The 15,937-nt window shown below is 32.0% G+C and overlaps 1 protein-coding gene across 9 annotated transcripts in view; it reads right to left on the minus strand.

Annotated features, from left to right (window-relative positions):
• The window catches only part of LOC123698853 (potassium/sodium hyperpolarization-activated cyclic nucleotide-gated channel 2), a 180,201-nt gene that overhangs the window by 26,786 nt on the left and 137,478 nt on the right, over positions 1-15,937 (minus strand). For all 9 annotated transcript variants that reach the window (XM_045645639.1, XM_045645638.1, XM_045645640.1 and 6 more), the window contains one exon: positions 10,700-10,976. In XM_045645639.1, the coding sequence (XP_045501595.1) occupies positions 10,700-10,976 (277 nt within the window). The remainder of the gene's footprint in view (positions 1-10,699; positions 10,977-15,937) is intronic.

Here is a 15,937-nt window from a genome sequence, read left to right on the forward strand (position 1 = left end):
GCGTTATATATCTATATGTTTCATAAAGTTTTGCTGGTGGTGTAGTTGAATGCCATAATGTCAGCAATACTGATTCGGATTGAAAGTTATTGTATGAGTAGCAAGCTTTTTTAACTAAAAAATTATAGCAGTTTTATAATACTATATATCACTTTAGACCACTAGAAGCGTAGCATCCATGAAGAGTTGTAAAAAATAACGTGGTATAACCGCGTCTTGAAAAAATAACATCTTTTTATGTAGTTTTACGTTATGACTTTTACATACTCAATAAGAAGTATAATGGTCAGTTTCTTGCGTAGCTTTACCTTTTCGCACATAACCTTTTCCTACTCATATTTCCACCTCGTATTTCACCCTCTTCAAGATTTGCTACAGCCACAAAATAAGCCATGTCTTGCTTCATTTCAGTTACCTACCCAAATCAACATTTATTGAAAAAAATGTACAAATCGAATGGTTACGGCACGGACGTAAAATGATACAAAAAGAGAGTAACTTTCGTCCGTGGATAATAAATTAAAGACATCGTCATAAATCAAAAAGTTTTTCAGCTATTCCATCGACGTTTCAGTTGAAGAATAAAAAAACATTGATATGTAAAATTCATAACATATTTGTAAAATTTGTTCATCGATCCATAAACGTAATTAACTCAGTGAATATTAGATTTGAAATAAATTACGAGAGGGGAAGTAATATCGAGATGTTGATTAGATTTATAGGCTTATATACTTATTGATAGTGTAGTAACCTTGCTATCTAATGAAAGCTTATGGATATTTTAACTGCTAATTTACGTAGTATTTGGAAGTTGTTATAACTACCCAAGTTTAAATTAGGTACCTAGGTACTTTCTATCTTTCGCTATGTGCATAATATACAAAGCATTTAAACCCTTTCTGGTATTCTCCTCATAATAAAGGTTTTATTGCAAAGCCAAAAACAACGATAAACTCTCAAACATGGCTGTAAATCATGGCAATAATATTATGATTCTGTACCTATCTTCTTAATATATATAAATCTCGTGTCACAATGTTTGTCCTCAATGGACTCCTAAACCACTTAACCGATTATAATAAAATTCGCACACCATGTGCAGTTCGATCCAACTTGAGAGATAGGATAGGTTTTATTCCGGAAATCCCACGGGAAAGGGAACTATGCGGGGTTTTCTCTGAAAACGCGGGCGAAGCTGCGGGCGGAAAGCTAGTCATAATATAAAGATGTCTACTTGTACTTTTTTACATTTACTTCAATTTGACGTTCATATTCGATACTTATTTCAAGATGAATTACTAACGATAGAAGGATAGTATAAGATAGAGCACTAAAGCTCTGGAAAAAGAATTTTTCATAAGACTGAATATTAACAGAGAAATACAAACCATAAATAAAAAACACGAAAAAAAGCGGTGACAGCCAGTCTAAAACCTTGCACATAGCCGCTAGCCTCAAGTCTATGTTGGTATGAATCACATGACCGCGAAAATGGAACAAGATTCCAGCGGAGACGCGAATAGTGTTTACGCAATGACGACTTGATTGAGAAATCTCACGTCTTATAATACGGGTTCAAAATAAAACTGAGGAAAGAGGACATTTTAATAGTTTCTGATATGTATTAGAAACTAGCTATGTTCTCGTATACAATGAGCTTTATTTTTTTGTTGATTGTTTATTATAAGAACATTTAGAGCAAAGATGTTTTACGATTTTTCATAGCTTATACTGATTCTGAATTCTGATCATTATTTTGACCTAAAGACCATAAGAGAGAAACATCGATTGTTATTATAAACTTACCTTTTCTATATATAACTTTGAAATTTCTGTTGTAATGTTTTATTTAAAAGCTTTCTTAGAGTTACAAATATTTATTTAATATTTTATCCTCCTAACCTACATATTAATGGTAACATACTTGTGAAGAATTAATAGCACTAATACAGAAGCAATCCAAGGAAGGAAACAATAACATACTTTAGTATTTAAATAATTAATAATGTTTCCTGTTTTCTAAAGCAAATCTCACACGATTTAAATGTAGATTATGATGTCATTAAGGAACTATTGATATATTTATTTTACGGTATAACCTTATTTCATATTATGATCGTTTACAACATATATTATCTTGGTTTCATATTGATGTGGCAAATTGGTGGCAAACATTTTTTGATGACAGAATTACGTAGAATATTCGTAAATTATGGCTAAGTTTTAAAATTCAATCCCTTGTTCAAAATTAAATCGCGTGTACCAAATCATTTAGGGCCGATTTTTCAATCCTTGGTTAAAATTTATCCGTCCAATAAAGTATTACACGAACATTTTAAAATGTCACCTGTAAACTGTCAAATACGGACAATTACAATACATTTTTTAAATGGTAGTTGAATACGTTATTCGATGAATAAGTTTTAACCAAAGATTGAATAATATAAAGTGAAAAAACTAAAACCCAACTACGACAATAACCGGCGCTGAAAAAGTATAAAACAAGATTTCAGAATACTGAACTGAACAAAGTTGCTAATGTAGTTGCAAGTAAATGGACACAGTAGACTCTACCAAGATGCCTTCGTTGTAAATTGACAATAATGTCATACAATACTATTCTGAAGTATGCAATATTCCACTATGTAAAGATAAATTTTAATGTTTGGAAAGGCGTAGTCACACGTTACATAATATACCTATCTACCGTAGCACTTCAACAACGTGTGACTAGTACGCCTTTCCAAACATGAAAATTTATCTTTACATAGTGGAATATTGCATACTTCAGAATAGTATTGTATGACATTATTGTCAATTTACAACGAAGGCATCTTGGTAGAGTCTACTGTGTCCATTTACTTGCAACTACATTAGCAACTTTGTTCAGTTCAGTATTCTGAAATCTTGTTTTATACTTTTTCAGCGCCGGTTATTGTCGTAGTTGGGTTTTAGTTTTTTCACTTTATATTATTTGTACTATTTTGGTGTTAAAGTGTATTTGGGGGCATAATATTAACAAAAGTTAAACTGATGAACTAATAAAGAAGCTATGGACGAAAAGATGTGAATTATATGCAATCAGCCCATGAATACAGGTAAAGTCACGAGCAAATGCTAGTAATATATATATATTCAAAATGTACAAGGAAAGCGCTTTCAAATGATACCAAACACGGGATATTTATCTTAACTTTATTTTTTTACTCTGTATGTTTTGTCCGATAGAGGACGCCACATTAGATTTTGTGAAACCCCATATAGCCTATAACCAGCGGACAATTAAGACGCTTCTAATGATATGTCATTTGTCAAATTCTGATAAGTAGTTTAGACGTTACGAGGGAACAGATGAACATACATACATACATACATACATACATACATACATACATACATACATACATACATACATACATACATACATAGCCTGTCAAAATCATAACACTCCTTTTGCTTTGCCGTAGTCGGGTAAAAATCAGCCCTTAGGCCCTGCGCAGACGGCACACTTTTTGTGCGATCGAGTCTGCGGCGCACAAAAAGTCTGCATGGCGCGCAAAAAGTCGGTCGCGGATTTTTCACAGACTCAAGGCACACGACGCACATCTTCCATCATTTTGTCGGCAGATCTGTAGGGACGTAGACGCTATCGAAATCGTGCAGAGATCACGAAGTATTATTTTGTACATGAAGTACAGAAAAAGAAGAAGAAATAGAGAATTTTGGGTACATCCTATACTTTCGAAAAGATTACTGAAGGGACAGTTCCATACTAAACATTCAATTCTGAAACAACATATGGCAATTTTTTTCAAATTTTATAAAATGTCTGTTACTACATTTGATGAGTTGCTATTTATTTTGTGACCTGCTTTGACTCATTCAGAAAAAACAACGAGGAGGTGCACTGGTCTAGATAATAGATCTCTGGCGCCATGATAATAGATCGCGTGCGTTACGTACATCCCTAGCAAATGCAGATTGCCGACTAAAGTGTGCGCCGTCTGCGTTAGCGCGTGTTGAAGCAAACGTTCAATTTTTTTCACACACTTTTTGTGCGGAGCGGCGCGCCGCGGCGCGGTGCGGTCTGCCCGAATTACACGGATTTTTTGTGCGCCGGACTTTTTGCGCGTCTTGTGCGTTACTGCATATAATTGCATAGGTTCTATTTTCACAGACTAAAAAGTGCGTCACGGATAGTCTGTCGTCTGCGCAGGGCCTTAGAATACTAACCGACAATACATATAGTAGTAAATTGAGTGTAAATTCTAAAGCCGATTACGTACATCAATCAAAAATTGTATTTACAAAATGTAAGCAAATCCGATAGAGACCTAATACGAAGGCCCGAGCTGGTATCGATTATTCATCCAGATTGTTTAACGATTCAGAAAATTGGGCACATGCGTGAAATATGAAATTGGTGTTTATTCACTGGTGCAATTCGTATCGGTATTGCACGTTATTTGTACTTAAATTTAGATTCTATTTATATGGAATTGCTCCGGAAACTTTGTATGAATGTTTGGTAGCTAATGAAGTTAAAATAGCTGAATGACTATTTGAAATTTGTTTTTGGTATACAGTTATTGGCCCGTGGGAATATTGAAGGGAATGAAAAAATGTGTATGAGGAACAACTATTACGCGTTAATATGAGGTATAGACAAGCGAAGACGCTAGTTAAACTAATAGGTAATGTGCCTGTGTCATAAACTTGTTATCCTCTGCAAGCCGTAAATCGACAATCAGCAAGCGAACACGGAAGAGTTTCGGTTAGAACCGCATCAGAGCTGACTGCTAAGTGTTCCTAATGCCCTGGTAATCACGACCCTTGACATTGGACACAGATTTATGTCCATTTATGATTACCGGTTCTATCTCCACTCGATAAATGTCTTCCTGTATTCGGACATCGAATGTCATTGAATGTAGTGACGAATTAAAGTTCTCATTACATACACAAATAAATTAACTGCTGATTTGGTAACTCGTTCGAATGTTTACCGTAATTATGTAAGCAGTGTCAATGTTTACAAATATTCTGACATGTAGCGGCATTTACAACCAGTTCTTTTTTTTCTTAATTTAATTTGGTAATTAAATAACTGTATTTCTAGTGTTTGTGTATTGTGATAGATCAGGATAGGGTCTGGACGTTCTGCTTAATAAAATATACGTATAATATTCTTAATAACTTTATTAAAGTTTCAAGTTATTAACAAACAACTGTATATTATTATACGTATTTCGGGATACGTTCCGAACAATATCGATAAATTTAATTTGTAAAATCTGTCTAATAAAAAATTCGATACTAACCATCGTGTTATTATATAGCAAAAACTACGATGAATAAAAACATACGTGTGTAACGGTGTTCATTGTTCAATGATTACAGTACGGTCCATCAGCAGTATTGTCCCCACAATACCTTTGATGAGCGTTTTAGAAATAACCTAATTGCTACTTGTTGCAGTCTAGTTTTTCTATGCGCATTTTGATTTTACACCCGATCATAATCATGTTAATGGCACGACAATGTCATTAATATCACGCTAGTTCTTTGAAGTGACCACATTTCGTCATTTGTTTCGAAGTTTTGGCTGGGGGAATACCATTATTCAAGAATGACTAACTTCGCTATATTACATACTGAGATATAATTGAAAATAGATAGCACGGAAATAAGATATACAGAGACAATAATAAAGTAATAAATTAGAAACAAACAAGCAAAATAATCAACTTGATTAATTGATGATAAATAAAAAATAATAAAAAACACTTTATTGCACACACAAAACAAAACAAAATCAAACAAAAATAATACACAAACAATGAAGCGGTACAAATAGGCGGCCTTATCGCCAAGAAGCGATATCTTCCAGGCAACCTTAGGATATAGGAAAAGTATGAAGAAAAATGAATAATTGGATAGTAGAAGGAGCATAGCGAGGCATTATAGAAGGCTTTAGCTTCAAGAAAATGATGATTTGAAATCCAGGTACAAATTATAGTCGTAACATTAATGTATTTTTTATTTTTGCTACTAATATTTTAATGTCATATTGTCTTCTTAAACATGTTCAAATACTTTTTTTATTAAAGAACATAATATATATATTATATACATATAAGACTCGTATAATTGTTCACATTTTCGTTAAGATAAAGCCCGCATTAATTATAAAATAACAATAGCTAATTATTGTACTTGAAATGAGTGAATTCCAAGCTCAAGTTCGAGTAATATAAACAAGACATAGGTAACAATTTTTCAATGAAAAAATATAAATATAATAAATAGGTAATCGTTTATATTCCCACAAATCCTTTAGGTATATCAAGACGTGGATAACATGACTGTGGAAAATTGGATAGCTATTCTCGGCTAGGTATATAAATGTATAATATACATTAGATATGTAGAGAAATATTGTTAGGAAATCAGTGTTAACAGAAAAAAAAACACATTAATCTTGTTAAAAATATAATAATAACTTATGCAAAACTTCATTTTCACACTTTCATGAAAGTACACTTACATTTGAAGATTTAAGGCGAGATCAAAGTGCTTTTAAATTTAATTAAGGCGCAGGTATCTGACTCTAACAAAAGAGTTAACCTCGGTTTAAAAGTGCACGTTCAAAAGTTTCAAATTATTTACCGCAGACAGCCATAAATCCCGGTAACACGGATTCTCTTTTATGAAGGTGAAAATAGAGAATTTTCTCTCGTAAAGTAAAATAAAGTCGAGTCTTGCCTCGATTTTACTGCTTCATCATAAAGTACTAAAGAACTGTGATTGATCGTTTATTGTGTTGTCTTTTTTATATTATATAAAATGCTGTAAGAATTTATATGTAAGTAGTTGAAATAGACTCTGATTGATAGCAGTTCATATTAAATTATAAAAATCTTTGTTATTTTAACAGAGAAATACCAACTGACGATGGAATTTTGTTGTGTATTAAATTGCTAGTGTTTTTATTTCTCGATTTTATAAAACTCCGTTTTATTTTAACAATAACTTTAGCAGCAGCTTTTTCAGCTTTGTTAGTGATATAATTTTTAGTGCTTTCACTGCAGGCCTTCTATCGTTTTTACTTTTCATTGAATTCACCACGCTGGACAAATACGGATTTCCGAGGGATAGAAGATGTTATAACTTTTTGGTTCTAAAACATTTCGATTTAATCACGATTCTTTACTAATTGGAGTAGATATTGATGAATTGAAGTTGATATAAAATTGAATTTAATTTTTGCACACTCGTCTGTACTCGAACCCTTGACCTTTCACGAACTCTATTATATATCAAACTAACCTTAAAAATATGTATTGCAAAACGAGCGTTTAGTTCCGTCAATTCCTCTCCAATTGTCAAAATATGTACCTGTTCCATTTTTAAAATCACACACTCCCTTCTTTTATTTTTTATTTATTTAAGGGCCAGTTCCATTGCTTAGAGCTAGCGCGCAAGAGCAACTTTTGTCTCGGCAACTATTTTGTCTCTCCTATCAACTCTATGGGCTAATAAAAAAGTCTCCCGGTAGTTGCGTTGCTCTTACGCGCTAGCTCATTCAACACTTTTGGACCAAGAATTCAAATCATGTCATACTAACTGACATAGGTATAGCCTAAATAAAAAACATACGTCTTGAAACTGGTTTTAAAAAAGTTCTATAAACAAAAAAAAACGAACTATGTAACTCATCTCGATATGTGATCAATTCATTGCGCATTAATGTATCGAATCACAGCCCTCGATCGATTGCCCGACATCTGTGTCTAATCGAGTGATCGCGGAAGCATTCTGATACCATTAGATAAGTGAACGTTGGGAAATTACAAACGATTAGAACGTGTAACATGGGAGTTGGTGATTGTAATTTTTAATGTGGAGCAGAATTTGCGATGATTTTGTTGGCTTCTGTTATATTATGTAGATGTGATTTTATTTGTGAATATAGTCTATAGATATTACAATAGGAATCTACTAATAATTATGGACAACTGATTTGACAAAATGAATGAATTACATATGTGTTAATGTTTAAATATCACATCAAGCAAGTGCCAATTTAAAATCACTGCAAAATTTATCAAAATGATTGCATTCAAATTTATGAAAAAAGTACCAGCTGCATCACGGAAAATAAATAATCCACAAAGGAATAAAAAAGAATCCAATAAGAATGTATCATTCGTCCACGACATTGTTTACCTCGGTCGAACATTGTTTACGAATTCCAGCACCATTTCCTTTAATAACTATTGCTTTCAATTGGTTTTTATTCAAATGACATTATTCAATGCACCTTATAAACGTTTATTTGTTTTTCTCACCTAATGTATTTTTAACTACTTCAATAATGTATATCATACATAGGACGTACGATACGATATGTAGGATACTTAATTTATCTAATGAAGTAACAACGAATGACAGTGACTATTATAATTTATAACCAACAAAAGATATTTTTCATTTTCCTAAATGCTGCCATTGAAAAATTTCAGTATATAATTAGTAAAGTCTTTAGTACCTATTTTGCAATCAAGTATATTCACGTATGAAAGCTGAAATGCGGTCCTGAGTGCCTTTTTAAATAACCTGGATAAAGTTGGCTTAATGGAGCTCGCTGCAACGCAAATTAACTTTAAATGTAATGACCATGTTTGATAGACTGTTAAGAATGTTATGTGCTTATAATTCATTATTGCTTGTCAATAAAAACGACGTAAAATTTTATACAATTTAGGTTTATTATGTGTAAAAAGTAATATGAAAATAGATCGACATCCTTCGTGTTATAACTAATTACCAAACATTCTCATTAATTAAATTTCTCATTTGAAAAGCAATCATATACCCCACTTATTTGCATGTTTTTCTTCTAAAAACCAATGAAAATACTTAGGTATTTCATTAAATACGAAAATAATAATTTAAATACAATTTTAGAGATAAAATTAAAACTTAGAATGAATTTTATTTACATTTCCACATTAACTTACGAGTTTGGAAGGAAAATATAAAGTTTATTTTACTTGAATCTCAGAACGTACCCTCAAGTTATTTAGCTGGGTTAAGTAACTCCAAGGGACTTAAATCTAATTAAAATTGTGTATTCATAGCATTTTGTAGGAGGCGATACATTTAATGAGACTGGCAAACATTTGTTATGTAAGTAGTTTGGTAGACAGACCTTGCGTCACCTCTATTACCTCCTTGAGACTTCATTATCATCTATTTGATTAATTCCTAAAACATTAAATTATCCATTTCTAAGCTTACAGTTTAAAAAGGGCCACTAATATGAGAGGGATCAGTATGTACCTTTTTCATTTATTTTAACCAAAAAAGTCGATAAAACAAATACAAATAATATAATTTTGTGTCAATATAAACAATTGCATTATACATAAAATACGAAGACTTCAATATACGTACATTTCTAACTTATAATTGATAACAAATTTTAATGTAAACTTAGGTACTTTTCATAAAATAATTGTCGGCCGTATTACAGCACTGCGGCTAGAAATACTCTCAATAGTATTTACTATTTACGTAACTACAAGCAGACTAAGTGTTACGTTAGTTGTAATTAATTCAGTCCAATAAGAGGATCGTGGTCGTTTCATAGATCTTTACTGAGTAGTGAGTACTGCTGAATCATGAATGTTGTAGTGCTAACCAAATTTCCACCACGGCCGCGGCGGTCAATTTCGACTAACACGAACATGTGGAAGATATAATCCAACTAGCTTACCGCCCGCGGCTTCGCCCACTTTGTCTAAAACCTAATAAATTATATGCTTAAACCTTCCTCTTGAATCACTCTATCTATTAAAAACAACCGCATCAAAATCTGTTGCGTAGTTTTAAAGATTTAAGCATACAAAGGGACATAGGGACAGAGAAAGCGAATTTGTTTTATACTATGTAGTGATGCACAAGTATGTATATTGTTCGTAAACTGTAGACACAATAATATTCTCTATTCCATCATTCCTATAGTCCGAATACCGACTACGATGGAAGACTGTTACTGCTTCAGACAGATCAGATACAAGAACTATTAATAAGTATCCCATACATGTGCTCCATCCAATATTCAATTCTAGAACTCTCTGTTAAAAATGGTTACCCTGACGTACAATGATCAAAGAACATTTATCTATTAGCGATAACATCTATTTTATTACCTTGTCACAGACGTGCATAAAATTGATAGATATCCCTACGATTCCGTCTTATTTCCTGCAAGAGGAATTACGTGAGATCCAATTTGAAGTTACGACCTGAGTCGTAAATTGTACATAGTAGCCATTTATTACATCTCCATTTCAAAAATGTATTTAAGTGATGAGTAATCTATGGGTAGGTGACGATATTCTTGGTATTTATTTTCTTTGCATAATATTATAACTACCTGAATAAATTCCACCTTTTTGGCAATTGTTCAATTTCAATTTCCTAAGAAAAGTATATCAAAAAAGATTGGAATGTTGATTATCTAATATTTAGGATTAACATCTCCTACGAATTCTAAAATAACCTCTACATTAGAAAAATTAATGGCCACAAGAAGTTCTACATCCTACTAACCTATTTCTCTTTCCACATCTAAGTTCGATGCTCTTACAATACGTCTATTACAATACTTACTACTTAAAGTACATACCTGAAACTACTGCACGGGTGTATAACCCAGTGGCCAGCCGCCTTCTGCCTGATGCGTTCTTTCATCAGCGCCTTCTTCGAGCCGAACAGCTTCATGGCGAGTTTGTTGTCGGTGGGTTGGAAGAGCGCCTGTAGCTGGTTTCTGAGGAAGCCCTGCTTGGCGTCTGGGGCTGGGGGCGCTGGCTCCACGGGTGTGCCGTACAATGACACATCGTCCAAGCCACCGAAATGGACTTTGCCGGTGCCGCTGCCTTGTTTCAGCGACATATCGGCGTCGCCTGTAAGTAAAATGATGTGTTAGATACTTTATAATTGTAATTTTCGAAAATATATAGAAACGTTTTGGTTTAAATTGTTCAATATCAGGTTGCTCGTAATCTAGTCCTTCTTTTGAAAAAAAAAGTTCGTTCGAAATTACAGAAAGACTAGATAATATAAGGAAAAATATTGTGGATGTAAGTAATAGATATCTTAGTAGATTTTCATAGTTCGTATGCAGATGAATAGAGCAGAAGAAATTTATTATTCGTTGGTCGTTTAAGGATGAGTGGGTAAGCCAAATAACAGTTCTGTATGCATAATGCCTGCGTAATAGTGTATTAAGAAATAGAAAAAGAGACAGATAAGATATATTCTCTGCATAATATTTAGTAAACGGCATAAAGATTATGAAAAACAGACACAGTAATGATAAAAGAAGGCGATACTTATGATTAGCTTGGCTTCACAAATTTACTGAGTACGAGCTTAATGGTATCATAATATCTCATCTTTTTGGCAACAGACAACGCTCTTTATGAATATGAATTAAGATAAGAACAAAAAAGATGATATGTACATTGATATAATGAGTGTCTGTGGTTTCATATATTTTATATGTAACAGTTGGTTGAATATGTTGCGGAATGATAAGGCCTGTTATCGTTTGGATATGATGTAATCGATTTGGTATGTTTATTTAAGTCTGAACTTGAGAAGAATCTTAGCGTTAATCAAGTGATGTAGGTATTGGAAGAAGTAACGCCGATTAAAAAAGATTTAACTATAGATTACTGTAAGACTGATTTCTTTGTCGACTTATATGAATCTTGTTGAAAGTATTTATTTGTTGCAACAGCAAATTTTAAATAAATGTTTAAAAAATATTGGTATAGGAAAGTATTTCATAAATGTTAGTGTTGCTAAAAGACCACTACTTTTCCTTGCTATAGATTTTATTATCATTCTTTTTTTTTTCCTTACTTTTTGTTTTGCTTGCTGACGTCATCAAACATTGTTTTTTTTTTGTATAAATTTATTGTCTTTGTGCTATAATATATTTATGTTTATGTATTCTATTTATATAATAATATGTATGTATAGTTTATAACATTATCATATGTATGTATATATTATGTATTTTATTTATTTGTATTATAATTTATGCATTTATATAGTAGGTATCTTTGATACTTAAATAATTTTATTTATTTATTAGGTATAATTATTATCATTTTTTTTTTTTTCTCTTCTCTTTGCACTATCCCATTAACTTCATACATTTCCTTTCCCATCAGGTTGCCTGGTAGAGATTGCTGCTCAGCAATAAGGCCGCCTCTTGTACAAACTATGCCTTTTTTTTGTATTTTAATGTTATTTTGTCCTAATTTTTGTTTGTGCAATAAAGTGTTATAAATAAATAAATAAATAAATAAATAAATGCGAGATTCCAACCATGAAGTTGATTTCCACGTTAATAACACGGACGCCAAGGAGACTCGATTTAATTAGTGACTCCGTCTAGTTATTAAAACTACAGTCATTGATTAATAATTTCAAGCGCGCTTGAACAATATGTGTTTATGCACCCATTGTGTTGATAAAGGTAGTTTTGAATATCAAATTAAATTACCCATCAAATTACTTAACTTCCGTTAATATTTAGGCGAAAATCGAGTAAAAACTGAAAAAAAAAAACTGAACTAAAATATAAGATTCGTTCGGTCGGCGGTAGGTTCACCAAGCTAATAGGGAATATGCATAAAATTTTAAATGGCCTAAAATATTTTTTTCTTGAATACTTATTATCGTAATATTATAATGAAAAGGATTTTTTTTTATTTACTTTTTATTTAAACCCCTAAAATAATATTCAAAAAGTGCAAAATAAGTGAGCGAAATTCAAACTGCCAGAACGCGCCACCACTGGTCGAACGAAATGTGACGTCATTTGACACGACATTGTATGAATCATCACTCCATACTCCATAGTAAACTGGGCCAAAAACCCACTGGACGTGCCATGTGACGTCACGCAAAGCGCGCGCACAATGGCGGCGTTTGAACTGCTTACATTTTTTTAAAGTTTTAAATTTCATTTTTAAAAATATCTAGAGTATTTTGAAGCCCATTAATATTTTTTTCTACGTTATAAAATAGTAAACTATTAATTTAAGACAAAAAAGAAAAACATGAATATTCCCCATTGCAAGAACCACCTAAGAGCGTAAAGCGTAAAAAATAGGTACTTAACAGAAAAATATTAACAAATTACGATACATAGCAAGCTAACAAGTCCCTTGTATACCATAAGCCTGTTACAACATAGGATACAATACAAAAGCTGTAAACTATCAACGCGTTACAGATTTCATTGCATCCTCACAAACGTTTATTAATCTAGTTCAGCAAGAAGATTGAATGAATTCAATGACCGTTCCACAATAGCATATGCAGCCGAAACCAATCGCTGTAAGGGCATTGAGGCACAATGGCTGAGGAGCGGCAATCAAGGCAAATGGTTATTGTTCTTTCCAATGTGTGCGTTTAGTTCGACCGTGTTTAGTATAAAATGCTTCCTGTTTGAACAATACGAACACAAGCGTAATACCTGTAAGTGTTCCGGTGTAAAAAAATTAAATGGCTGAAAGCTGATCGGTAAAATGTTATTGCAGATTTTATGGAAGTGAAATGCAACGGAGAGAAATGTTTCTTTTTTAAATAAGAAAGAAATAAAGAAAATGTTGTCAGAAAATTAATTTTATTTAGTTCGATAAGACTAAAAAAATGGGTACTAATAAAATGTGATGTGAATGTAAACGAAGATTACGAGCGTATAAAATTAAAAGTTCCTAATGAAAGTTAGACGACGAGTGAGAGCGAAAAAAATTATTTTAATGAAAAATATCTGGATTTTGTTCCTTATATAAAATTTCTAAAATATGAAAGAGGAAATTATTGTAAGTAATTGCGCATTTACAACACCATTAATCTATGAACATGCGATAAACAACAAAATCTTTTACCAGCTATTGTTTATTAACTTAAATACTTAATTGAATTTCTGTCATACTACCATATTGTTTAAACACGAGTAAAAAATATTTAATTTATAATGATATTCTTGGTATGATGATACATTATAATACCTATGTTTAAAACGCTTAATATCCTGTCACTAATATGCATCGTTTGATGCAAGCAAATAACTTTAATTTGTAATTACCTTGTATCAATGTAACAAAAGATAATAATATATTGTTAAATATTCGTCTTTCGTAGTTTTAGAATGTTTCTACGAAATCATAAAGTGTTATATTTCTAGACTTTGATCTTAAAACAAAACAGTATATTGTAGCGTGTATAAAAAAAACAATGACGTATGAAAAATGTACGTAGTTCAATAAAGTTTGATATAAATTAATCAAGCTTCAGTACACATGATCTGGCGTAAAGTTGATGAATGTGATGACGACATTTGATACACAACAGTGCATGGCGCTAAATGTGGAAACTAAATCATAGTGCTTATTCTATTTAAAGATTTTAAACCACGCAAAATTTTAACACGTGCATTAACGTTTTAATGACTTGCAAAATGTTCTTAGGATGGAATTTGAATGGATATTTTTTGTTCGTTTTCGATGCAATTTTTAAATGTGATAGCTTAATGATGAATGAAACTATAGAAATTGATGTGTTTTTGTGTACATATTGGATTGTATATCGCAGAATTTACTGAAATTGAATACTTATTACATGAATTTTATAGTTTGAGTTTGTTCATTCATTCAGTTGATGTTGTCTACAGTTAGAAAAAGCTATTTCAAAACTATCGTCACATAAAAATCACAGTATAAATCTCATTAAGGGTCAAATAGAACTTGATTATTATCAGTAAGTAAACTGGCCCTTAATCTTTTCATTAGTGAAAGCGAAAATGAACCATAGACGTAGAACAAACTTAAGGCATTCATTTGATTGTCTAGGACAGTTATACCGTGGACTTGGCATAACAGCTGATAAAACACGATCAACAATGAGCCAGCGACACTTCATTGATACAAGTGTTTAATGTAATTCGAGGATGGCAATGAGAACTGTGGTGCTGAATTATCTTGGCTTATTTGATTATTTCTAAACCTTAAGTTACATACAAATAAGTTTATTTTTCAGCTATAGATGTAACTTATAAATTTACTAGCTTTCCGCTCGCGGCTTCGTCCGCTTTGTCTAAAACTAATATATAAAACTAAAACCATCCTCTTGAATCACTATTAAAAAAAACGCATCAAAATCCGTTGCGTAGTTTTAAAGATTTAAGCATACATAGGGACATAGGGGCAGAGAAAGCGACTTTGTTTTATAATACTATGTAGTGATCTTTCAGCTATAGACTTAACGTTAATTTATTCCATAAAAAGCCAATGTTACAGATAAAACATTTTTAGTTCGTTATACACAACAAGGTTTTGATGGATTAAAAATCTATAGTTAGCGCTGTCTATCCGTGTCTATGCATAAATTAAACGCTGAAAATATAAAACGTGTTTTTACTGGCGTGACAGTTTATATCGAAACAGATTACCTACCTTATTTCAGCTTAACACCTACAAGTAATAAATTTTAAGCCAAGCTCAATGTTTGAGGTTATAAATTTTAAAGTCCTTATAATTTAAATTACAGACATGAATCAATATTTTAAAAAGAGTATATATTTTCGAACTCATTCCATATTTTCAAGAACTATTCAAATGTGAATCGGAACAATTAAAAAAAATATATTTTAAGACTATAGCAGAGTGGAAAAAGAAGAATAATGATGTTAAACTTTCATGCTGATTGTAAAAATATGAATAAGCAATGTAAACAATGTAAAAACCATATCAACTCATATTAATATTTGTTCACTATACCTGTGACTACTCTAAGAAGATTTATTCTCTCAATGTTATAGCGTTGTAGTGTCCAAGTTAATTAG

Source organism: Colias croceus, chromosome 17 (assembly GCF_905220415.1).
Source record: "Colias croceus chromosome 17, ilColCroc2.1".
Classification (NCBI taxonomy): Eukaryota; Metazoa; Arthropoda; class Insecta; order Lepidoptera; family Pieridae; genus Colias; species Colias croceus.